Below are 25,562 nucleotides of genomic sequence, written 5' to 3' on the forward strand. Positions count from 1 at the left end.
AATCTCAAATCATCATAGTTAGCCAACCCCACCGCCCGCTACATACTACCTACCCAAACAAAATAAATAAACCACATACATACACTAAACAAAACCTTACTTCTAACCCTACACTAAACCATGCATACATTACTATCTATGCACTTACCTTAACCCGCACCCTAACCCTAAGGTGCGTAACTATCACACACTTACCTTAAGGAGCTATACCACAGAAGGACCAACTATGACGATTCGACATTGTGAATTTCTCGCTTCAGGATGATCAATGTTTTCGTGGTTCGCTGAATACGTGTCGACATTTCTATATTCGCGTAAGTGGACCTTCACGGTTCTAATAGGGAATCGCTGGTCTCTATGGATCCATTATTTGGATGAGATGGGATGATAGTCGTAGTAGACTGAATACATTTTTTGCCTACATTAACTCGACCACCACCTATTTGAAATTCACTCATACGGTTTTAGAAACAGTTGCTAACTATTTAGATGTAACTGCTTATAAGGAACATGGTAAATTTAAGTCTAATATTTACAGAAAGCCTACATTTTCAAATTCTTATCTACATTTTTCCAGCTCCCATCCTACATTTCAAAAAAGATCCTTGGTAAAAGGACAATTTGTTAGAATTTCTAGGATGATAACAGACAATTCAATATTGTTTATTGAAAGTGAACATCTAGTTAACATGTTTACAGACAGAGGTTACCCACGTAATTTTGTAGAGAAAATTAGAGATGAAGATTTAGCACTTAGGCCTTTGAAATTTAGACCCATTTTAGGGCAAAAAGAATCACTGATGGTCCCACAAGGTAACCCTGACTTTACAAAAAGTTTAATTATTAGACATCACCCTTTGAGTAATGATGTTAGAAAGATTGTTTTGAAATACTGGATGGTTTTTAGAACAGATAAAAACTTAGTCCACTTATTGGGTGATGGCCCAAAAGTGATTTATAAGAAAGGGTTAAATTTAAAAATATTTATGAAAATTGGAAAACAACCTCTCTCCACTACTAACAGTATCCACTGGGGTACTACAAGGATCCATATTATGCCCCTTCTTCTTTGTCATATTTACCAACAACCTAAATCCCACCACTCAACTAGCCACTATCATCCAATATGCAGATGACTCCTCTCTCATCTGCTCAGCCCCTTCTCCCAAAGAACTTCAACTCAAAATGGAAATATTTTTCCAGTAAATTGAAAATTATCTCTCCAACCATCAACTCATCCTAAACCCAAACAAACTAAGTTAATGATTTCCACAAACAAATCATCCAAGCTCAGCTCACTACCCCTCTCTAGTCACTCCTCTACTGCCCTCATATCTTCACCAACCTATGCAAGGCTGACCTTAATAACCTAGAGTCCTGCTATAACAAAATAGGACATGCTCCACTTAGAGAAATCCCAATCCCTCAGAGCCACACACTCCAGGGATCTAAACCTTGTCATCACAATGTACAAAACATGCTGGAGGGATAGGTTCCTGACCCGGAGACTCCCCATACTCTGTAACAGACTGCCCATACATGTCAAACAGAGCGCCTCCTTGGCCCTCTTCAAAAGGACCTTGACAGTTGGATGGGAGATAGGAAATTCACCCCGGGGATCATGTCAGTCACCCTGCTAGACAGGGGTCCAAGGAAGTAAATACTGTGGGAAGAAATATCCAGTGAATTGTTATGGCTAGGCTTGTATAGGCCCTAGGGACAATAGCCTAGTACCAACCTATGAACCTAAGTAGGCAGCCAGTCAGCCCCATAAAACTTATCAATGCTCCATTCTTCAACAGCTCAACTGACTGGAACTTCCCAACCTGTTAACACTAAACCAACTGACCTTCTCCCACAAAATCTTACACATCCACGGTAACAGCCCTGTACTCTCAAGCCTGATCCAACCTAACTCAAACTGCAGGTCCCTTAGGTCTTCTGACAGACTACTGTTAAAGGTCACCCAGTCACACAACTATCATGATGACTCCCTCTATTCCTATAAGATAGCCGAGGACTGGAATACTCTTCCTAAACACATCCAAAATGATCCCAACATGCCCTCATTTAAAAAAAAGCCTAAAAGATGATCTCAGTAGCAAATGGCTGTGCCCATGTATTGCTCCGGGCTAGTTTCCCTCTCCTATTATTTCTCAGCTCCCTTCTCACAGCACGTTTAGTAGCTAGTGCTTGTACTCCTGTTTTTCCTTTATCAAACTATGTTGCATACCCTCTGTTATAATCTGCTTAGCACTCGACTATATTATACTATTTGATTTTTCTCACTAATTGCTCCTAGGTATGTTGTTAATTGCATTTTTTTCTAATACTGGTGCACATGATTACATTTTATTTTTCTTATAATGTATTTGTACATGATTACATTTTATTTTCTTTATAATATATTTTGTTAAATTTGCATATTTTAATATTCTTTACTCTCAATAACTTAGACTATTATCTGTGTACTGCACTGGAGCTTTTCTCCCCGGGTTTCCACTGAAAACGGGCTACTTGCCCAGTCAGACACTACCCGGTTAGCAAATGTAAATAAGAATAAAATCATAAATAAAATGAAATAATCATTTCGATTCCAATCAGGCTATCAAAGGAATGAGGAAATGTGGGCACTGTAATCAGTGTCCATATATACTAGAGGCTGCTGAATTATCTGGAGGGCAGTTTAAGCCAAAGATTTGACTAGCTAATGGTTGTAACTGCCTGTCCAAAGGAGTAGCTTATATTGCATGTTGTGATCAAAGTGATGCATTCTATGTAGGCAAAACTGAAAGATCACTAAAGAACTGTTTCTATGAGCACACATGATATGCAAAAAATGAATTTGAACAATACATTATATAAACATACAACGCAATGTGCAGTGAGTAAGATATGTAGATTTGCTGTTTCAGAAAAGGTTTCACCCAATCCTAGAGGCAGCCCCTGGGAAATGATCTTGGAATCTAGAGAGTTATGGAGGCAATTACGCTTGAACTTTCAGGACCCACCAGGTTTAAATAAAAATGTTTCTATAGCTAGTATATTAAAGCTTAAAGCTCTTGATTTATAATTAAAACTTCTTTAGAATGATAGACTGGCTTTTATAATTCTTAGTTGCGTATAAGATTTTTACAATGATTGTATACTAGATTATATTGTCATACTTTTTATTGAAGTGCTTTATTAGCTAAATATGTATGGATGTATGAGTATTGAATTCCACAGCTATATATGCCTTTAAGATTTTTAATTAACTATTAGTTTAATTAATTGATTTAGTGGCCATAAATAGTGGTCGGTGTTTGGATTTTGTAATTTTACAAACATTTGGTTCTGAAGATGTTCACAGAATGTAATATGGATGAAAGCGCTTAACCTTGTATAACATTTTTACTTTTAATGCTTACAGCATTTACATTACATTTGGATTTACAGCTTATCAAAGTGTTCAGACATCAGTTGTACAGCTTTAGTTTTACTAAATTATTTCAGCATGCCATCGCTTCTTTTTCCATTTTGTCTGTCTTTTACATCCACCTGAGCTACCACCAACTCAGGCAGATGGGGCCTCAGTTTAATGTCTCATCAGAAGGACAGTGTATGGCCTGTCTATAAAATAGACTTACACTGGAGTTGTAAATCACATACACAAGTCTTTTGGAATCTGGTCCCAGTTTAAAATTCATAAAATAGAAAAATTGAAGATTCATAACATATTTTTTTAGAACTGCCTTAAAATAAAATTATAGAGAGAGAGAGAGTGAGAAAATCTCAGCTGCAGATTCTATATTAAGTGTAAGAATTTAAACTCATCATGATAGTAGAGAAAACTCATATGGAAACAGATTACCCTGGTTTGTTTTGAAATATGTGAATTAAACTTAATCAGATTTTTAAGGTACTATTAACGAAGGATGAGCCACAGAGCCTTTCAAGTACTGAAGCCAGTATAATCTGCATTAGTTCTGTTCCTAAACAAACTAAACTATTGTCATTTAGGCAAAACAAACAGTTTAATACTTGCATTTTATTTATTTAAAAATGTCCCACAGTTTTTACAAACTCTTGACAATTTTATATAAACGTACTCTTATCTGAAGTGAAATAATTGTATATGTATTGATTTTATTTATATCCCAATACTCAAAATAAACACTGAAAAAATGCCATTTATGTAAAGAAATACAAAGAGTAAAGTAATATTTACAGGAATTAATAATATTCCAAAATATGTCTACCTGTTTTTACTTCAGTATTTTTAACAATGCTTAAACATACCATAGCCATGATTTATGAAGTTAAATTTTTAATATACAAGATATTTCTTTGTAACAGACCAGTTCAGACTTCTGATTAGTTTGCCATTAAAAAACAACCATATTGGTATGAGGAAAATGAAATGCTTTATTAAAAAACAATAAATAACCAGTACCTAGTAAGCACTTTCATGTATTTTAATAACACTGAACATCCTCAGACAATGAGCTTCACTTCTGGTCTCAGGCTAATGAAGTTCTATGTTACTCAAAGGAATAAAAATATAAGCACTAAGTACTGGTTGTTGTTATTATTGTTATTATTATTATTATTAATAATCAAAGAAATACGATGGCAGGAGCAGAAGAAAGTCTAAATAAAGTGGACAGGGGCAAACAATGACTGAAGCATAAAGATTCTTAAATGTAAATATTTCTGCTTAATTTTCAGAAAAGGAAGCAAAGAGACATTCATCAACTTCAGCCAATGTAAGAGGCTTTACGAGAGAAAATTATTTCAGCCCTTTCAAAGAATAAAGAACTCCAAAATCTAAAGGTGCACGAAGTAAAAGGGCAGAATGAGAATCATCCTAACAATTTTAGAAAACTACTAACTAAAGTTTTTAATAAATATGCAAATAGAGCAAGGCTTTTGAAGGAATGGAAGAGATAGATGTGATTCTCCTTCAAGGCTCTTGGAGTATGACAGGAACGTAAACTACCTACTGACTTGTCAGTTTAACCTAAGCCATAGGAAATTTCAAGGAATCACTGCAGAAAAAATATTTTTAGAATATCTAGAAGTCAGAGCAGCTAAGGGCCAGAGTCATTCACAACAGGACCATCATATCTGGCAAATAAAATGGAGTATAGAATCTACAACTCACTTTTCACTGTAACATTTTTTAACAATTATTTTACCACAGCCTGAAAAAATGACAGATTATCATTTTCACTTCTTTTATTTAATTTTATTTTACAGCTCTACTTCAAGCCTTTTAAACTTTATTCTTTTTTCTTGTTGAGCTTTTTAAAACAGTAAACCAAATCTCTAATCTAGTAATATAACTGTTCGGTAACACATTCCTCATATTTAACTCCTTCTTACAAACATATACAAAGAAGATATAAAGTTCTCAGCAATATCCAGAAAGACTCTACTTTTCACTTAAACATCACTTTACATGGCATGCCATGCCATGTCATGTCATATCATTATTCATGTCCTTTGGCTGTGCTGTGTCATGCTTAAGCACAAACCAAACTTCCTCTCTTTGCAACAGTTTGTTCCTGTTTTCTACCGTTAGGCATTTGATTTCTTATGCAAAACACCAATTCTTAATAGGTCATATATGTCATCATGAAAATTTAAAAAGTGTTATTCATCTAGTCTTCTATCTGCTTTACCCTTATTAAATTAACTCTTCCCCTCTTTAGTAATATTCAGTCTATATTCACTTTTCTCATAATATTCTAAGTATAGCACACAGATGATTGTAAGCATCATGCATACTATATTTACTGCACTCCTGGAGACTCCCAAGATTCATAGACATGAATCATGAGGTCTCCAGTAGCATATGACAGCCTTCCCATTTTATTGAGTGCTGCATAAGAGCACCTAGTAATATGATACATACTTAGCATTTCTTTCCTTGGGCTGGCAGGCAGTGTCACAGGCAGTTGGGTATTGTACCGACTGTCTGTGTAGTTCTTTGGCAAAGCATACTGTACCATAGCTACCTTGAATCAGTGATTCATAAAGAAATTACAGTTAATAGGCATGAGAGCAGATGAGGTGTCATTAGTCATTACCATATTATGGTAATGAGAGCATCTGGTGGGAGCTTACAGGCATCACTGTGTGGGGGTGGGACAAGGTAGTGTGTGGCAGCAGATTTGCCTGCACAGTAAGGAACTCCATTGCTGGTAAGAGTTTTCCTGTCATGCAATAGAGTTTGCATTTTATTATTATGTTTTTCAATTACAGTGGTAGTGTGTTCCTCAATACAGTGGCCCTCCTGTCCTACTAGTATGATGGGTAGCTCTCTAGCAGGCTAGGGAGATCACTGTTTTCACAGCACATTAATACATGTGCAGTTGCCATAAATTCCCACACAGTGGCCCTCCTGTCCTACTAGTATGAGGGGTAGCTCTCTAGCAGGCTAGGGAGATCACTGTTTTCATAGCACAGTACCATTAATACATGTGCAGTTACCATACATTCCCACACAGTGGCCCTCCTGTCCTACTAGTATGAGGGTAGCACTGTAGCAGACTAGGGGGATCACTGTTCTCGCAGCACCATTTGTATATGTGCAGTTGCCATAAGTTACTCCACAGTTGTCCTCCTGTCCTACTAGTATGATGGGTAGCTCCCTAGCAGCTAGGGAGATCACTGTTTTCACAGCACATTAATACATGTGCAGTTGCCATAAATTCCCACACAGTGGCCCTGATTTCCTACTAGTATGAGGGGTAGCACTGTAGCAGGCTAGGGGGATCACTGTTCTTGCAGCACTATTTGTACATGTGCAGTTGCCATAAGTTACCCCACAGTGGTCGTCCTGTCCTACTAGTATGATGGGTATCTTTCTAGCAGGCTAGGGAGATCACTGTTCCCGCAGCACCACTGATACATGTGCAGTTACCATACGCTATCCTGTCAGGACCACTCAGTACTCCAGTGATGCGGCTGTTTGAGTTGTGTATGATTAGGAGGGAGGGATTTGAATATGTACTTCATACAAGGTGCACAGTGCTATTACAAATGGGCAAGATTACACATGAGCACAAGCTGTAAGGGGGGTACAATTGACAGGTGCCGAAAGTTCAGGTGTGCAGTACTGATATTACTTTATGAAACTGTGTGGATATTGCTGCTTCATAAATGAATGCTGATACACTCAATTTGTAGTGAAGTAACTGAAGCAGATATAAGAGTTGTTTGACCAAGTATTATCAAAGCAAAAAGGGGCTTAGAGGAGAAGGGAGATAGTATTATTTTTTTAAAGGTGATGGGGTGGGTGAATAGGATAAACTATTGAGAAATAGAGCAACAAAAAGATAATATAATTCAAGGATGCACAGGTTAGACATAATATTTATAAGGAGAGGAATACAAGAAAAGTGTTGTTGATTAAGATCTGCAGCTAACAAGATAGACAGCAAAATGGGAAAATCAGGTAAACAAGTAGTCATTTTTTGTTATAAAAAATTATGTATCTTCTTTTCTGTGATCTTTGAGGTGCTTCACAATAATGTGCTTCTTCTTCTCCTTCTGGCCCATCGTGTGGCATCAGTCTATAATGCTAGATGTTTCTTTCCATTTCCAAACAATAACATTTCTCATTTCAAAAAAAGAAACATGCATACGTGTTAAATAGGTTAGTATCTGTGAAGCCAGATCTTACCTGCCAGTCAGTTGTTCCCAGTGCTCTTTGTTTCCAACAACCTCCAGCCTGGACACAGTTAATGCCAGATTACTGGCTGGAATCCCCAAAGCTGTGTTTAGTACATGGGTTGTAAGTCGGCTGCTAGTACCATCGGCCATCCTCTGGCTGTTCTGTTAAACACAGCAATGACATTGGAGTATTACTTGTAAGTAAAAAGGGCGTTTAAATAAGAACATATAATAAAAGCATGTTTGTAAGCATGAGGTAATCATACCCTATAAGCAAAATAACATAATACATTAAATGAACAGCTCACTTAACTTACAATATGAACATTTGATATCTATTTTACTACACTGATTCAGTAATTAGTTCCCTGTATATATCACTAGTTAATTTATTTTTTATTTTTTGTTTGGTGTAAGCCTTATCTTATTAGTTTTGCTGTGGAAAATGCCAAACTATTGGTTTGCGAGGTAGATGCCATACCGAGACCAAGATGTACAACTTATTAATATTGGTGTTTCACTTGGCAGTAACAGTTTCCAAGTGCCATATAACATAAAGCTGTTGAAGGAACACCCCAACTCCATGTACAAAAATGGGAAAAAGGGGTTGCGAATGGATGGATATAACACAACAGTCATGACAAGTCTTCTGTACCAACCTACTAGCCATCATGAATTTAAACTACCTTTAAATTACCTTGTTGGGTAGTTGCAGTTCACACTGAGTATAGCACCCATTCTTCATCTCTGTGCTATCACCCCAGTCAAGTTAAATCCCACTACTCTCCTCCCTGGTTAAACCCTAGTACAAAACCTGAAACAATGGATAGGCACTTTCTTTCTATCTCTCTGGCCATCCTGGTGGAAATGAGCATCCTGAGGCAATGTAGCAATTGTCTTATGTATACTGACAAGCACTTTATCCTGAACTAAACAAACACAGTATGTGAGCAATATAATTTCACTATGAAAATTGAGACATGACTCTCACATACTGACAAATCAAATGGCAAACAGGTTGTCAGCACATGCACATCATTTCCCTCAATAAATAAGGTCTTGACACATAAACCCACATATGCAGGGGTACTCACAAGTAACTTAACAAAACATCAGAGGCATCCCTTACACTGCCCCCGGAAACCATCTGCAAACAAAATAAAGTCAACACCTACCACTACACATAAAAATACACATCATACTGTCTCCACAAGCAAGTCCCAAAGGCGAAGCACCACATATTAAAACACTTTTCTCATAGGAATCTCCATTTTGAGACACATGGATGCCCCCCTCACCAGGCTGGATAAATAGGGGGTTATAGTCAGTTGCCTATCAGGGGCTAGGATTTACCAGATCATGCAGGAACTCAGGTCACTCAACCACAAGTATCAGTATGCTCAGTCATAGTCCATTTGGGTGTGAATGACCTGAGATGTACCTCCCTGGACTATTTGAAGAGAGATGTGATTGACCTCTCTGAATACATGCTGCAGGCTGGTATGAGCCTTGCATCAAGCAGCATTCTATCCTCACCAAGAATGACACCACAATACAAACAGAAAATGATTGACTGCAATAATTGGCTTAGCTACTGGTGTCATTCCAAGGGATCCAGTATTTGTCAGCCTGGGATGACATGATCAACAGACCACACTGCTTTGCTAGAGATGGTCTGCACCTGTCACTAATAGATTTTCAAATACTGGCATTAGCCACCCCCATCATGCCTTTTTTAGGCAGTGCCAAACCAACAGACCTACCAATGTAACAATTTCTTCTAATGTCAATCTGCTCCATGCCTTAACAAGAAACTGCACTCCCTAAAAGCTTTCCTTGCCCTGGAGAATGCTGATGTCTGTGCAGTTACAAAGATCTGTTAAAGGCTGCAGAAAGCACCCCAGCAGTGCAAGGCTACAATGCCTTTCACACATTTAAAGCACCCTCTGAAAAGGAAAAAAATGAAAGGAGGAGGTGATTCCATTTACATAAAAACAATTACACCTTTAGATGGGTCAAGCAGGATGATTTTCTTCAGCTTCTCCATGCTCAGCCGACCAAAGTCAAAATTCCCCACCATATCATCACTAGCTACAGGTCTCCAATCATGAACCATGAAAACCACTCTCATACCTCAAGTTACTAGAATCACTTGCCATTTAGCCCAACATGTCTGCACCAAACCTGTCAATATAGAAATATCAAAAATCTGTACAAATTCCCATGAAAAGTAGGTACAACTGGTCAAAAATTGTGATGCTGATTAGCATAAAATTTCATACACAATCGGGTAACCCCATCCACTCCAATGGAATTGTGGGATACAAACATGAAAATTAAGTCACTAAATAATAATAAATAATGGCAGACATTTGAATTTTCAGACGTCATATTCCTCAGAAAATACATAATAATGCAAAACCTGTTATTCTAGCAAGTAATTGAGTTTACACGAACAATAATTAAAATCTGACCCTGTTTTGAGGTTTTTGGACCTTTGTCCCACCATTATTTTTGGCTTTGTCCACATTTCTTGCTCTGAGATGTTGAGAGATATGCATGGAGCATTTTCCTAATAAATACGTGACTTTTATCAGACGTAAAAGGGTATTTCTTCCATTTTTAAATGTATTTATTTACTTATTAAGTTTGTTAACTATCATGTTGGAATGATTCCAAGTGGATCATTTCTGTCACAACCAGGAAAATACAAGTTTAAGGACATGAAATGGCACAAACATCATCCCTATAGAATAGCAGTTAATTAAAGAAGTAACAAATAGTGACATTTGTTATACACAAATGCGTACATTTTCTTTGCATATAATTTTAAGAAACTGTTCTAGGCATATTTATGTCTGCAAAGTAAAACACAAAACTTAAAGATGTAAAACAAGTTGCCTATTACCAACACTGAGCGCAGCGATTACAGTCAATTAGCCTACTCATGAAGCTCTGACAAATGCCAGTCAGCCCAACAACCTTATGCACTGGTCAAAACAATGGCTATTCCAGGATTTTAGTACAGCTTCAAGAAATAGCCAAACTCAATGAGTATTACCAATGTGGTGAACCCAAGACGTCTTAAAAAACATACAAAATAAATGAAGATAAAGGGGTCCCAAAATAAAACTGCAGTCTTAGATAAGCATAAACTAAACAATAGAAGAACATAAAATAGCTTAAGATTAAACACTGAAACTAAACTGCGTAAAACAACATGCAGTGGAGTGGCTTTCCTGCCCTCCAGGCACAAAGAGGGATAAGGGAGCCAAACAAACAAACAATGAAATAATAACAGCAGCAGTAAGTTCCACTGTCACCTCCCAGAAACACAGCGCAGATGGGCCTGTCCATAGAAAGCATGCAGATGTGGTGATGCAACTGGCATACAAAATAAATAAGGACAGCAGCAGCAAGCATACCTAGAGCAACAGGCAGCTCTTCTAATGTTCAAGACCAGCACAGGGCATTCCTGTCACAAGGAAGGAACTATCAGCTGACCCAGAAACTACTGACCCATAAGCCTGATTAGCCTCAAATGCAAGGCTATGGAAAGGATAATCATGGACCTCATTAACAATGACATAGGAAATCTCCAGACTCTAGATCCAGCCCCAGTCTCAGTTTGTCAAGGGCAGGTTCTGCCTGCTCAGTCTGGTGGACTTAGATCACCAAGGCCATGGATGAGGGTAAGACAGTGCATACTGACTACCTTGACCTGGCCAAGGCATTTGACACAATACCCCACTCAAGTATTATATATAAACTCACAAAATTGGGCATAAACTTCTACATCACCTGTTGGCTAGCCAAATGACTCATAGATAGGACACATGTTATTAGAGTGGGAGAATCTACATCTAGCAAGTGGCCAGTCACCAGTGTAGGGTTACCACCTGTCCCACTTTGCGAGGGACAGTCCCTCTTTGGTCAGTTGTGTCAAAAAAAAAAAAAAAAAAATGGAAAATGAGCTTTAGGACAAAAAAATTATTTCCTATATTTTATGTAATAGTTGTGATAAAACAGTTATTCTGTATCTAAAAATAAAAAATGTTATAAGAAGAAGAATAAGCAACTAAAATGCTAAAGAAAGCAGCTTTATTTACTGTAAAATCTGATGTTTGTACCACCAGTGGAGTACCACAGGGCTCAGTGTTGGGACCCCTCCTGTTTGAGATATACTTCTCAGATGTCAAGGCAGATGTAGATGGCCTTTGGATGACTAAGCTTCCTGATGACTATAAGCTGGGGGCAATTACTGACTCCCCAAAAAATGTTGATATCCTACAGAAAGGTCTGATGCAAACTAATGACTGCTGTCAAAGCCATGGCCTTAAACCAAATGCAAGGAGGTGCATAATAATACCTTTTGGGAAATCAAATACATTTTCAAATTACAATATTCATAGCACCCCCCCCCAAGAGTAGACCCAGTGGTGAGACATATGGGTTTGTCAGATTATAGGTTCATAGGCAGGTACTAGGCTATCGGCCCAAAGGCCTTTGTAAGCCTAGCCAACAAGGATCCCTGGCTTTTGCCACCCAAGAAAGTTATTTTATTATGCCCCTGTCGAGCAGAGCCACAGAAGTGATCCCTGGAGTGAATTTCCTATTTCCCATCCACTCATCAAGATTTTTCTTGAAGAGTGTTAATGAAGAACTCTGCTTGACATAGATAGGTAGCTTGTTCCAGAGTATGGGATGTCTCTGGGACAGGAATCTATCCCTCCAGCATGTTCTGTTTATTGTGGTGATAAGGTTTAGGTCCCTAGAGCGTGTATCTCGGAGGAACTGGGATTTCTTTAGGTGTAGCATGTCCAACAGCTCTGGGTTTGACATAGCTTTGTATGTTAGGCAGAGATCACCTCAGAGTAGGTGATATGCTATGGAGTAAAGCTGGAGTTTTTTGAGACAGTCAGCGTAGGGCATCTGTTTGAGTCCCATAATCCTCTTTGTGAGTTACTTCTGTGGCATTTCCAGCTGTTGCAGATATCTTGTGAGGTACATTTCAAAAGGGGTGTTGTACTCAATAATGGGTCTAATGAGAGCCAAGTAGAGGGGAACAATGACCTCTTTTTTCCTGGATGAGAACCCTTTCGTGATGAGGTGTGCCACGTAGAAGGATTTCCTGACTACTGTGGCAATGTGATTATCAAAGGAGAGACTACTGTCCACCTGAGTCCCAAGGTCTCTTATTACACCTTCAGCATTAAGTGGACCGCCGCCTTATGTGGTAGTTCATGGGTACAGAGTTTTTTCCAAAGGGAATGACAATGCACTTTTTGGCGTTGAGCTTGAGGCCATTGCTCTGACATCAGGCATCTGTCTGAGTGAGGCCCTTCTGTAAGATGGCCACGTCGTTTGGGGACTCGACTATGGCACCTAATTTGCAGTCATCTGTGAACTTCATCAGCCAGAGGCCCTCTGTGTTAGCTTGTACTTCAGAGAAGTAGATACCAAACAGGAGAGGACCCAGAACCGAACCCTGTGGTACTCCACTTGTCACTGGTTTGAAGTCAAATTTGGAGTCTGCAACTTTTACAGTGTGGGTTCTGTCAGTGAGCCAGTTGGCAACCCATCTTGTGACGTATAGATTTATACCCTGTTTACTGAGTTTATCTATAATTCCAGAATGGGGGATGGTGTCGAAAGTCTTGGTGAGGTCCAGGTAGGCTGTGTGAACTGCCTTACCCTCATCTACGGCTTTGGTGACTATTTTAAAGAAGTCGATCAGGTTCAGAAGGTATGATCTGCCTTTCACAAACCCGAACTGGGTGGGGTCCAGAGTTTGGAGGTTACCAATGTCTTTGTTTATGAATTCCATGATGATATGTTCCATCGCCTTGCAGACCAGGCTCGTCAGGCTAATAGAGCGATAGTTCCCAGGGTCCATGGTGGCTCTTCCTTTGTGTAGTGGGATAACTGTTGCTGTGCACCATTCAGTGGGTACAAGCCTGAAGTGAGGCTATGATTGAACATGGTGCTTAGGTGAGGGGCCAGTTCATTCTGAAGTTCATGTAGAACACAGCCTGGGATGTTGTCTGGTCCCATGGATGCTGTGTTCTTGACTTTGGGGAGTGCAGTTTTTACCTGCGCAATTGTGATTGCAGGGGCTCCACATTTTTCCGGTATAGATATGGGCCCTTTAAAGGGTGAGAGGGGGGTAAAGTTAGCACTGAACCTATCAGCCAGGATGTTGGTGATATCAGTTGGTTCTGTGATTTTCATGCCGTTGTGCTGTAACTCAGAGCAGATCTGGGTGTTGCCATTGAGATTCTTGACATAGCTATAGAATGCTTTGTGGTTGTCCTTGGAATCAGTGGCAATCTTGTTTTCGTAGCTAGCTCTGGAGGATTTTATGAGGGATCTCAGCTTCTTACTGAGGCTGACCAGGGAGGTCTTCCACTCATGGGTTTTTACTCTCTTTTGCAACACTTTCTTCCTTCTGTTGTAGAGTTTGTTTACAGCAGGACACTACTAGATTGGATTCCTTTTTTGGAGGATAGCGTGTTGGTTCTGTTGGGGATAGCATGTTCCATGCATGCGTGTAAGTGCTTATAGAGTGCATTTGTGTAGGATTCAGCAGTCATAACTGTATTGTCCATCTGCATGGGTGTCATGAAGTTTGCCATTCTGTCTTACGAAGCATGAAGATGGCTTTGGATACATTTTTTACAGTGGTTTCCTTAATAGGGGGTGGGGGCAGGATCTGGGTATCTATGGGGTTTACCTTCATAGAATCAAATCACAGTGGTTCGAGTGCTCATATGAGCGACTCAAAACCACGAAAGTGAAAACATCAACAGTTCTTAATATTTGAAAAACAGCAAATCAAAAAGCAGATTCACTGTTTTTCAAACAGTAATGTCGAACAAAAAAAAACGAAGTGTAAAGCAGAGGGGCAAGCCCCCCCACACCCCCCCACTTTATTATTCTAACTCCGAGATTGCATTACAGTGGGGAAAGGAACCATTTCCCAATCCCTACTATAGTGCAATCCACCCCAGAATGTTGAATGTGCAATGAGCGAATCTCACTGTGCATTTGCTCATTGCACATTCGAACCTTTTTCCGTTTGGAGTTTGCAAACTTTGCAAACTGCCTTTCGGAAAATTGCTGTTCGCCCTTGTGCAATACGCACATGTAAAGGTAAACCTATCTATGGTGATTAGCTTATGGTCGGATCTGAAAAATTAAGAGTTGACTTCAGGTGTGGAACACCTATCACTCATGTTTGTAATGACTAGGTCTAGGATATTGTTTCCCCTGGTGGGGGTGTGGATAAGTTGATCCAGGGCATTGGAATTTATGAATTCTAGAAAGCGTTGAGTGAAAGAGTTGGTACGTGAGTAGTTTACTCAGTTAATGGCAGGGTAGTTGAAATCTCCCATTATCAGGGTGTTTGGCTGAACCCTAATATTTTCCAGTATATCAAGAAAAGAGGAGTGGGAATCCTGGGGCATGGTGGGGGATCTGTAGCAAGCTACAATTTGGATTGCAGTTTTGCCCAGAGTTAGTTGCACTTGGATAATTTCGGATGCATTATGTTGGGCAACTAGCCTGGAGGTGTGCATATCCTTAATGAATATGGACACACCTCCACCTTTGGTGTTCCGGTCCAGGTTAGATGACCGAAAGGTATGTATGAGTTATAACCTGGTAATGCAGGGTATAGATATATAGGGTATATAGATATAGGGTCAGATAGATAGTAATCTGAACTTTGACCAGCAATGGTGAGGAAAATCATCTATGTGTCTCAATTTATAAGTAACAGCTTGGCATTCAAATCTAAGGATGTCATAGTACCACTGTACTTGACCCTTATCAGACCAATAATCGAGTACAATGCATCCTTTGGCATGTACCTCACCAGGCACCTGCAACAGGTGGAGCATCCTCAAAGGTTTCTGACCAAAAAATAGAGTGTATAACCAACATGTCATATGCAGACCAATTAAAAGCCCTATCACTGTATTCACTTTCCTACTGATTACTGAGTGGTGATCTGTGCCTGACCTACAAGAAATTCTCTGACCCTGCCCTGATGGAAATGTTGCATATTTGCAAAACTAACTGCACAATGGTTACCCACTCCAAAGATCTAAACCCGATCTCTGACAGGAATATATCATGCTGGAGAGACAGATGTGTGTCATGGAGTTTGCCATTTTTCTAGAATAGGCTTCCTTTCATGTGAAGCAGACTCCTTCCCTGACCATCTTCAAGTGAAATCTGGACCAATGGGTAAGAAATCCAAAATTCACTCCAAGTGTGGCACCCATGTCCCTTATGAACAGAGGCAGTCTGTAAATATTGTCAAAACCCCATTTGCTGAGCCTTGTTATCTTTCCCCTAGTGATAGAAAATTGGGTAAAATCTGGGTAAAACTGGCTAAGCTTCTAAGGACTCTTGAGCCATTAGCCTGGTAATTCCTATGAACCTATGAACCTAATGGGAATCAGAAAATGCTATGATTATTTGCATAGTTTAGTGGAGTAGATTTAGAACCCTGAACAAAGTTTCTATACTGTGTGGTTGGATTATTATTCTAGTAGCGACACTGGAAAGTAGCACAGGGGGCTGCTGTATTCCTGGGGTATTGTCTGTGAGATGAGGCATACAGGCTCCATCTGTTAGAGTTCGTAGTAGTTTATGTATATTTTAAAGAACCACTGGTGCTTAGAGAAAAGAGTAGTGACATTTTCCTGGTATTCTGGCTAAACTAACCCTAGCCAGTGTAAATGCCACTTCAGAGCTTCCATGAGTATACAAACCATAGATACAGTAGGGCTAACTTCATTAACAAAAATAAATAGTGTGTCATGGAGTATCAGAACCCTAGGCAATAACAAACGCTTGCTAAAATGGAACTGTAAACTGATTATTCACAAAAAAGTGATGGTAAGGTGTAATTCACTTGACACAACAACTGCAATGATGTTTTGAATTGAGGTGTTTTTTCAGAAAGACCAAGAACGTAAGCCAAGACACAGTCTATATATACAACTTGGACATTGTTCCATTTTTGGAATGCATTGGGTGGAATATTGTGAGTTTGTATGGAAATTGTGATGCCTTGTTACCGTATGTATGGGATGCATGACATACATTTTCTTCCTTAAGGGCAGCATGGTTATATTAAATTGTTTATTATATGTTCTAGTGTAGGGTTGTGTTGCTTTCTTTTGGTAATTCTTTGGTAGAAGGCATGAGTTTATGAAACATATGTCGTTTCCATACTTTAACTATTAATTTTTTAAAGGCAGATTTAAGTTCAGTATGTTTTATCTTTAATTAAGTGTCACTTTGTTTTCATTAGTTAGGGATATAATGAATGCTCAGTGCAGTGTTATAACTCTTGTTTAATAAAGTGGTGTGAAACTGCAAGTGAACCGTTTCCTACCTTGACTACTACATCTCAGTTACAACTTTTGGTTTTATAAAGGGCACTACTGTGAAGCTGCAAGTGATTTATTTCCTGACGTGGATTATTCCATTTTTATCTTCAGCTGTGGTCTAACCATTGGTCTTTTCATTTTTTTTATTACTGTACAGAATCTGAAATTTCTGAAACATTAATATACACCCAGCAAGTGATATCATAGATAACGTACAGTATAACATGATGCTGTGGACAAAGTGGGGATATACTTCTGCAGCTGAAGTACAAATTACATTTCAAGCCTACACTTAGGTTCATAGGTTCATAGGTAGGTACTAGGCTATCTGCCCAAAGGCATTTATAAGCCTAGCCGGAATGTGTTGGCTTTCGCCGCCCCCTTAGATTAGTTCCCTGTGCCTCTGTCCAGCAGAGCCATTGAAGTGATCCCTGGGGTAAACTTTCTGTTTCCCATCCACTCGTCAAGGTTTCTCTTGAAGAGGGCTAGCGAGGAGCTCTGCCTAATGTAGATTGGAATCTTGTTCCAGAGCATGGGATGTCTCTGGGACAGGAATATATCCCTCCAGCATGTCCTATTTATTGTTGTGGTGAGGTTTAGATCCCTGGAGCGTGTGGCTCGAGGGGATATGGTTTTCTTTAGGTGGAGCATGTCCATCAATTCTGGGTTGGACATGGCCATGTATGTCAGGCAGAGATCTCCTCTGAGTAGGCGGTATGCAACCAAGTACAGCTGGAGTTTCTTCAGTTGAGCTGCATAGGGCATCTGCTTGAGACCAGTGATCCTCTTGGTGAGGAACTTCTGTGGTCTTTCCAGTTGTTGCAGGTGTCTTGTAAGATACATCCCAAATGGGGCATTGTACTCTATGATGGGTCTGATGAGTGATGTGTAGAGGGGCCCAATGACCTCTTTTGATCTGGATGCAAACCCTTTTGTGATTAGGTGGGCCACATAGAAGGATTTTCTAATCACTTTGGCAATGTGATTATCAAAGGAGAGGTTACTATCTACTTGGGTCCCCAGATCCCTTATTACATCTTCCGTATTTAGGGGGCTACCACCTATGTGGTAGTTTGTGGGTACTTTGTTTTTTCCAAAGGGGATGACTATGCACTTTTTGGCATTTAGTTTGAGACCATGGTTTTGACACCAGGTATCTCTCTCAGTGAGACCCTTTTGGAGGATGTCTGTGTCAGCCGGAGAGTCAATTATAGCCCCTAGTTTGCAGTCGTCTGCGAACTTGGTGAGCCATAGTCCTCCTGTGCTTGCCTGTACCTCTGAGAAGTATATGCTGAACAGGAGGGGTCCTAGGACTGAGCCCTGGGGAACACCACTTGTAACAGGTTTAGAGTCAGACCTAGCTCCTGCAACTCTTACCATGTGGGTTCTGTCCGTGAGCCAGTTAGCAACCCATCTTGTGATGTAGGGGTTTATGTTCAGGCTGGTGAGCTTGTCTATAATACCTGAGTGGGGAATAGTGTCGAAGGCCTTTGCAAGGTCTAGGTAGGCTGTGTGGACCACCTTTCCCTCGTCTATAGCCTTGGTAACTGTCTCAAAGAAGTCCACCAGGTTTAGGAGGCATGATCTACCCTTAACAAAGCTAAACTGGGTTGGGTCCAGTGTTTGGACGTTTCCAATGTCTCTGTTAGTGAGATCCATGATGATGTGCTCCATAGCTTTGCAGACTAAGCTAGTCAGGCTTATAGGGCGATAGTTCCTGGGGTCCGTTGTGGCTCCACCTTTGTGGAGCGGAATAACCGTTGCTGTGTGCCACTCTGTGGGCACATAGCCTGTGGAGAGGCTGAGTTTAAACAGTGTGTTTAGGTGAGGGGTTAGTTCATTTTTGAGCTCGTGTAGGACATAGCCTGGGACACCGTCAGGTCCCATTGATGCTGTGTTTTTGGCTTTGGAAAGGGCTGTTTTAACTTGAGTGTCTGTAATTTCAGGGGTACTACATTCTTCTAGTACAGTTATGGGCCCTTTTGGGGGAAAGAGGGGGGTTAAATTTGCACTGAACCTGTCTGCCAGGATGTTGGCTATATCAGTTGGTTCAGTGTATTTTGTGCCATTCTGCACTAACTCTGAGCAGATCTGAGAATTGCCACTTAGATTCTTGACATAGCTAAAGAATGCCTTGTGTTATCTTTGGAGTCCATGGCAATTTTTCTTTCGAAGCTAGCCTTGGATGATTTTATGAGGAACGTAGTTTCTTGATGATACTGATCAGGGATGTCTTCCCTTCTTGGGATTTTACTCTTTTCTGTCCTATTTCCTCCTTCTATTGTATAGCTTGTTTATGGCAGGGGTCCACCAGACTGGTTTCCTTTTCTTGGAGGAGTGAGTCTTGGTTTTGTTTGGGATAGCATGATCCATGCATTCTTGTAGGTGCCCATAGAGTGCATTAGTAAAGGATTTTGCAGCTTGGACAGCGTTATCCTTTAGCATGGGGGTTTTGAAACTTCCCACCTCGGTCTTAAGTAATGTGAAGTTTGCTTTTGAAAAGAAATATGTATTTTATTTTGATTGTTATCATAGTCCTGATGTTCAAGTACTAAATAAAAATGCACAAATATACATAGACACTGATGTATTCTCATGTTCCCTGATACCCATTATACTTAAATAAAGGGCAGCTGCAGCCTCAGTCCTGATACTCACTGGGTGCAAGGCAGATAAGCAAGTCCTGGCTTGGATACAGCTCCATTGCAGGTGCAAGGCAGATAAGCTAGTCCTGAATGAGATACAGGTCCATTACAGGTGCAAGGCAGTTAAGCTAGTCCTGAATGGGATACAGATCCATTACTGGTGCAAGGCAGATAAGCTAGTCCTGAATGAGATACAGGTCCATTGCAGGTGCAAGATAGATGAGCTAGTCCTGAATGAGATACAGGTCCATTACAGGTGCAAGGCAGTTAAGCTAGTCCTGAATGGGATACAGATCCATTACTGGTGCAAGGCAGATAAGCTAGTCCTGAATGAGATACAGGTCCATTACAGGTGCAAGGCAGTTAAGCTAGTCCTGAATGGGATACAGATCCATTACTGGTGCAAGGCAGATAAGCTAGACCTGAATGAGATACAGGTCTATTACAGGTGCAAGGCAGTTAAGCTAGTCCTGAATGGGATACAGATCCATTACAGGTGCAAGGCAGATGAGCTGGTCCTGAATGAGATACAGGTCCATTGCAGGTGCAAGGCAGTTAAGCAAGTCCTGGCTGGGATACAGCTCCTTTACAGGTGCAAGGCAGATAAGCTAGTCCTGAATGAGATACAGATCCATTACAGGTGCAAGGCAATTAAGCAAGTCCTGGCTGGGATACAGCTCCATTACAGGTGCAAGGCAGATAAGCTAGTCCTGAATGAGATACAGATCCATTACAGGTGCAAAATAGGCTAGTCCTGGCTGGGATATAGATCCAATACTGGTGCAAGACAGATAAGCTAGTCCTGAATGGGATACTGGTCCATTACAGGTACAAGGCAGATAAGCTAGTCCTGGATGGGAAACAGATCCATTACAGGTGCAAGCAGATAAGCTAGTCCTGGATGAGATACAGATCCATTACACTTAAACAAGAAACAGAGTACAAAGAATTAGTCCAGAGAAGAACATTCCCAGAATGTTAGAGCCATTGTCACTTTAATAAAAAAATAAATCAGGAGCTTAATAAAATCCACCGAAGCCAAGTCTGAGGCTAAAATAGCTACCCAAGCCAAAGACAATCACAACGTATTTTTCAGTTATGTTCATAATCTCGAAAGCACAACACGGCAATGCACTGAGCTGATTGTGAGAGGTGTTACCTACACTGAGGCTGAAGATATAGTGAACTTACTGTACAATAAATTTAGTTCTAACTTTGCCTCTTTCTCTCCCCTCTGTCTGTCCCTCAAGCTATACCTAAAACTGGTTCACTACCAAAAATTCACGCAAGACCAAGTCATAAAAGTGCTATCAAAAGCTAAAAATACTGCATCAATAGGTCCTGACAATATCTCTGGATACATCTCAAATAACATGAAGGATGATTTATCCACACCCCTAACAACACTGTTCAATCTAAGTCTCCATACAGGTTTTGCACCAAGTGAATGGAAAAACAGCTTCAGTCATTTCTCTGCATAAGGGAGGACCTTCCACAGATCCAGGCAATTACAAATGAGCCTCTTACACAAAGTCTTGGAAAGACCTATCATGGAACTAATCAACCAGGACATAGGGAACTTCCAAACACTAGATCTGTCTCAGTTTGGAATCATCAAGGACAGGTCATGCATACTCAACCTAGTGTTTTTTTTAGGAAAGTTCACCAAAGCAATAGATGAAGGCAAAACAGTACACACCACATACTTCGACCTGGCCAAAGCTTTTGAAACATTTTTCCACTCAGACATAGTAGAACAGCTAATCAAGCTAAGAATAATCCCCTCTGTCACCCACTGGATTGCCAGCTAGCTCACAGGTAGGATGCAGATAATCAAAACGGGGAACATAACTCCACAAAGAGACCACTCACTAGTGCAGTTCCTCAGGGTTCTGTGCTGAGACCACTCCTGTTTGGCATCTACGTTTCTGAAGTAATAGCCAGTACCAAATAGCTCTGACTGACTAAGTTTGCAAATGGCTGCAAGCTAGGAGCAGTCATTGAATCCCCAAATGACTTAGCTATCCTGCAGGAAGGTTTGTCTCAGATAAATAACTGGTGCCAAAATGACAGACATAAACTAAATGCTAAAAATGCATTATGGTATCTTTTGGGAAGTCATCTACTCCAGGGAACTACCACAGTGGCAATATGCTCCTAAGAACTGACCCAGTTATTTGGGATTTGGGATCTTATGTGGACAGTGACCTAACTTTTGACCAACATGTATCTATTGTTGTAAGAAAGTCCTTCTATATTACACAGCTTATAAACAAAGGGATTGTGCCTAGATCAAAGAATGTCATTGCCCCCCCCCCTTTACTCAGCCCTAATTAGACCAATTTTTGAATACAATGCCTCCTTTGGCTTGTATCTGTCCAGACACATGCACCAACTGGAATGCCCACAGAGATACCTTTAAGCTTTGGAACTGGCTCCTTGTTTTTCCATCCCAGAGTCTCCTACAATCAGATTTCAGAGACCCTCCCACCCTTGTCTGCAGCTGGCTTTAACTAACTTATCTGTTGAATGTAATGTGTTACAACAAGGATACTTGTCCATCTACCTACTAAACTGAATAAACTACTTGAAGCTTCAACAAGGCATCTTTATTCCTCCTACAGGGAGGTCATCAGAGAGATAGAGAGAGACAGTGTTCTAGATCTACTAGCTAAAGTGATTTTTTCTGGACTAATCAATTGTACTCTAGTATTCCACAAATGAGGATACCTGGGGTACACTGCCACTCTTGTAAGTACACCTAAAGAACAGAGGGGAAGAAAACACCTTTAGTCTTGTGCTAGCTATATGACATGTATATGAGCATTATAATGTGCTTCTAATGTAAACCTATGTAAAGCAAGAAAAATGCATGTAGTTTTGGATAAAGTGCATGTGATATGCATTATTCTGGAACAATGCAGTAGTAGCATAAGCAGATCTGGACACAGTGCATGTAAAATGCATTATTCTAGAATGATGCATCACTAGTATAAATAGTTTGGATACAGTGCATGTGAAATGGTACACTGCTACACACAGTCATCTGTTGCCACAGTGCATCACCAATGAAAACACCAGCAGGATTGAGATGCATTAGTAGCTGCAGCATTACTGCCATGCTGAAAGATCAAAGGAGATAATCATGACAGCAGCACAGTTACTATTTTTTTTTTATTTAGCATTTGTTTACCAGGAAAGTCTGACTTGGAACAAAGCCAATTTTCAGCGGAGGCCTGGGGAGAAATGCTCCAGACACATTGTGCTGTTGTGCACATGGAAACAGTGACAGACTATCTAGTGCTTAATCATTGTTATAGAGGGAGAACAAGGAACTTGTGCAATCTTCCATTGTACACGTGAAAATGTACTTCTGCTCAGTAGCCAAGTCGAGACACAACTCAGGCACCAAAAAAGCCAATGTTTTTGAGAATTAGACCACTGCCAAAGTGCTTGGTAAGCATCTCTATGGATAAAACACAGAAAAACTATACAGATCATTGCTTCACAACAAGGAGCTGTATGCCTGTCACAGACTCCTAAAATTGTGAACAGCCCTAAAGGCAGAACAGAAAGTACGAGCAGCCTTGCACTACACATGTGTGAGTAACGGCATGTTACATTCTTTCATGAATTTAAGTATGACAAGAGAAGAAAGCATGGGAAATAGCTGTGATACTGTGTTTTATGTATACAATGATATCATTAAAGCAGTATCTACTTCAAACTAGAAACAAGCAAAGAGAGCACAGTAAATATCAGGCATTTACTATCCACAAAGGTATACTGAAGCTTCATGTTTACTTGGAGTGAGCTGTGCCCTATAGAACTGTGTTCCTGTGAACAAAATACACTACTGCTACAATATACAGCCAATGTAAAAGCAAACAGTGTAGTACCGAATACATGAGAAAGGTACAATTATTATGATTTGCTTAGAAAAATATAGAGAAGTCATGCAGCTGCAGCACGTGAACTCTATATATATATCATACTATTTTATTTATTAGACTGTGTATCTTGAGTAAAGTTGTTCAGCAAATAACTTGGTTCCATTAAGAATTTCATATTTACCACAAAAGCACAGATTATTGAGTAGAAAATACCAGTGGTATGTTAAGTCTGCTTTGTTTAACGAGCACACTTACTACAGAGTACTCTCTCTTCATCCACAAACCCTTCCTACCATCACTGCTGCCCATCATATCTAGTGACTTCAGCCCCTGGTGTGCCTTACATTCTCTTTTCAATTCTGCTTGGATCTGCCAACATTTCTGCTTCTCATGTCAAACAGTGACTAATGGTTCTACCAGTCTCCTATAAATAACCACGCACTCATCTCCCTTCTGAATTTCTTTGATATTTTCTACCTCTGTCCTTGTGACTGTGAATTAGACAGACAGAAGCAATGAATAAGAATTGCCATAATGACCTGAAAAATTGGTGTCACATTTTCTGTCTGGCTTCCGACTATAGTAAGCGTTTGTTCACTTGGGTGTAATGTTGCTCAGTCCCCATTCTACTGGCTCTAAATGATTTCAGTTATAATGTATTGACAGTTTACATCTTATGTGCTTCCTCCAAGAAACAAAATGTTGAATAAATGGATGTGACTATACTAATATATGCAAAATATTTTATACAGAACTACATATGGTTCAGCTTTGATTTCTCATCTGGCCTACAAGTATGTTGTACTATCATCACCACTACCACTATAAGTTCAGAAGTTCAGTCACAAACTTTTAACAGAATTTAAATAACATCAATAACATAAAATAAACGGCCTACTCATCAACTGTCTGCTTACCTTGTCTGAGGCAATGTGATGATGAATGTGACTCAAGCGCAAGGAACTCATTCACTATTCTTGTTTAATTTTGAATAACGAGATTTAAAACTGAATGTCTTCTGGTGTCTCACTTTCAGTTTTATAGCCTCTTGATATGGCAGTATTTTAGAAAATCTGAAAAATGCTGCTATCCTTGGATTCTGATCACATTTGATAAACTCACAAATGGCCTTACTCTGACTTTCTGGCCATGGTAAATCAATAGTACTGCAAAGCAAACATGCACATTCCTGTGTTAAAGTACATGGGCCACTTGTTGCAGGCAGTATGTTTATTTAACTGTATGAACCATTTCAGTTTATTCTAGACAAAAAGGTAAGGTTGATGACACACAGATAAATACAGCACTAGTTGTATGATCTCTGACTGTCTGTATGTTTTACTACAAGACAGTAATTGTGTTTTTCTGTAACTCTAAGTTCTTATGACTGGAGTACTTAAATATGTTAGTGAGTGTGCAGCTGAGGTATGTTTGACTTTAAATCTTGGATATTTTACGAACTTGTGCATACCTGGTGTATCTGTGTATGTGTTTGCTTGCAACTACTTCTAACTATATTGTATACAACATGTTACTTTGCACGTACAAATAAAAACAATCCACTTTCAATGGTTGTACTAGTGATAGTTATTTCTGTCAAAACAGTAAGTTAATGCATGTCAATGGTTCATTACTACTGTTATAGAACACTACTCAATAAGAAAAAAAATACATCATTCAAGTATACATAATGCCTGTTAAATACGATATGCACATTCCTTGCAGGAATATGTAATTTGTCACTTATTATGGGGAATCAAACAAATGGAGAAGTCATTATGTTAGGCTTTCTCATCCAGTGTCCAGGCCCCCCCCACCATCCCCATGCAGCTCCGCTCAAATCCTAGAGATACCTTCATCAGCTACATTTTCATCTAGAAAAAGATGACTGGATATATCAACTACAGGGCCTCACAGTTGTAACTGTAATGTTATATTCACTCCTAACTCCTAGTTTC

The 25,562-nt window shown here is 39.7% G+C and overlaps 1 protein-coding gene across 4 annotated transcripts in view; it reads right to left on the minus strand.

Moving 5' to 3' along the window:
• The window catches only part of LOC122810230 (5-hydroxyisourate hydrolase-like), a 324,954-nt gene that overhangs the window by 86,957 nt on the left and 212,435 nt on the right, over positions 1 to 25,562 (minus strand). For 3 of the 4 annotated variants that reach the window (XM_044081746.1, XM_044081748.1, XM_044081747.1), the window contains exon 2: positions 7,673 to 7,824. In XM_044081746.1, the coding sequence (XP_043937681.1) occupies positions 7,673 to 7,824 (152 nt within the window). Of the gene's footprint in view, positions 1 to 7,672; positions 7,825 to 24,521; positions 24,765 to 25,562 lie in introns of those variants that run through there. The other variant, XM_044081745.1, reaches the window with a different exon arrangement.

Source organism: Protopterus annectens, chromosome 8.part1 (genome assembly GCF_019279795.1).
Source record: "Protopterus annectens isolate FY-2018-M chromosome 8.part1, PAN1.0, whole genome shotgun sequence".
Classification (NCBI taxonomy): Eukaryota; Metazoa; Chordata; order Ceratodontiformes; family Protopteridae; genus Protopterus; species Protopterus annectens.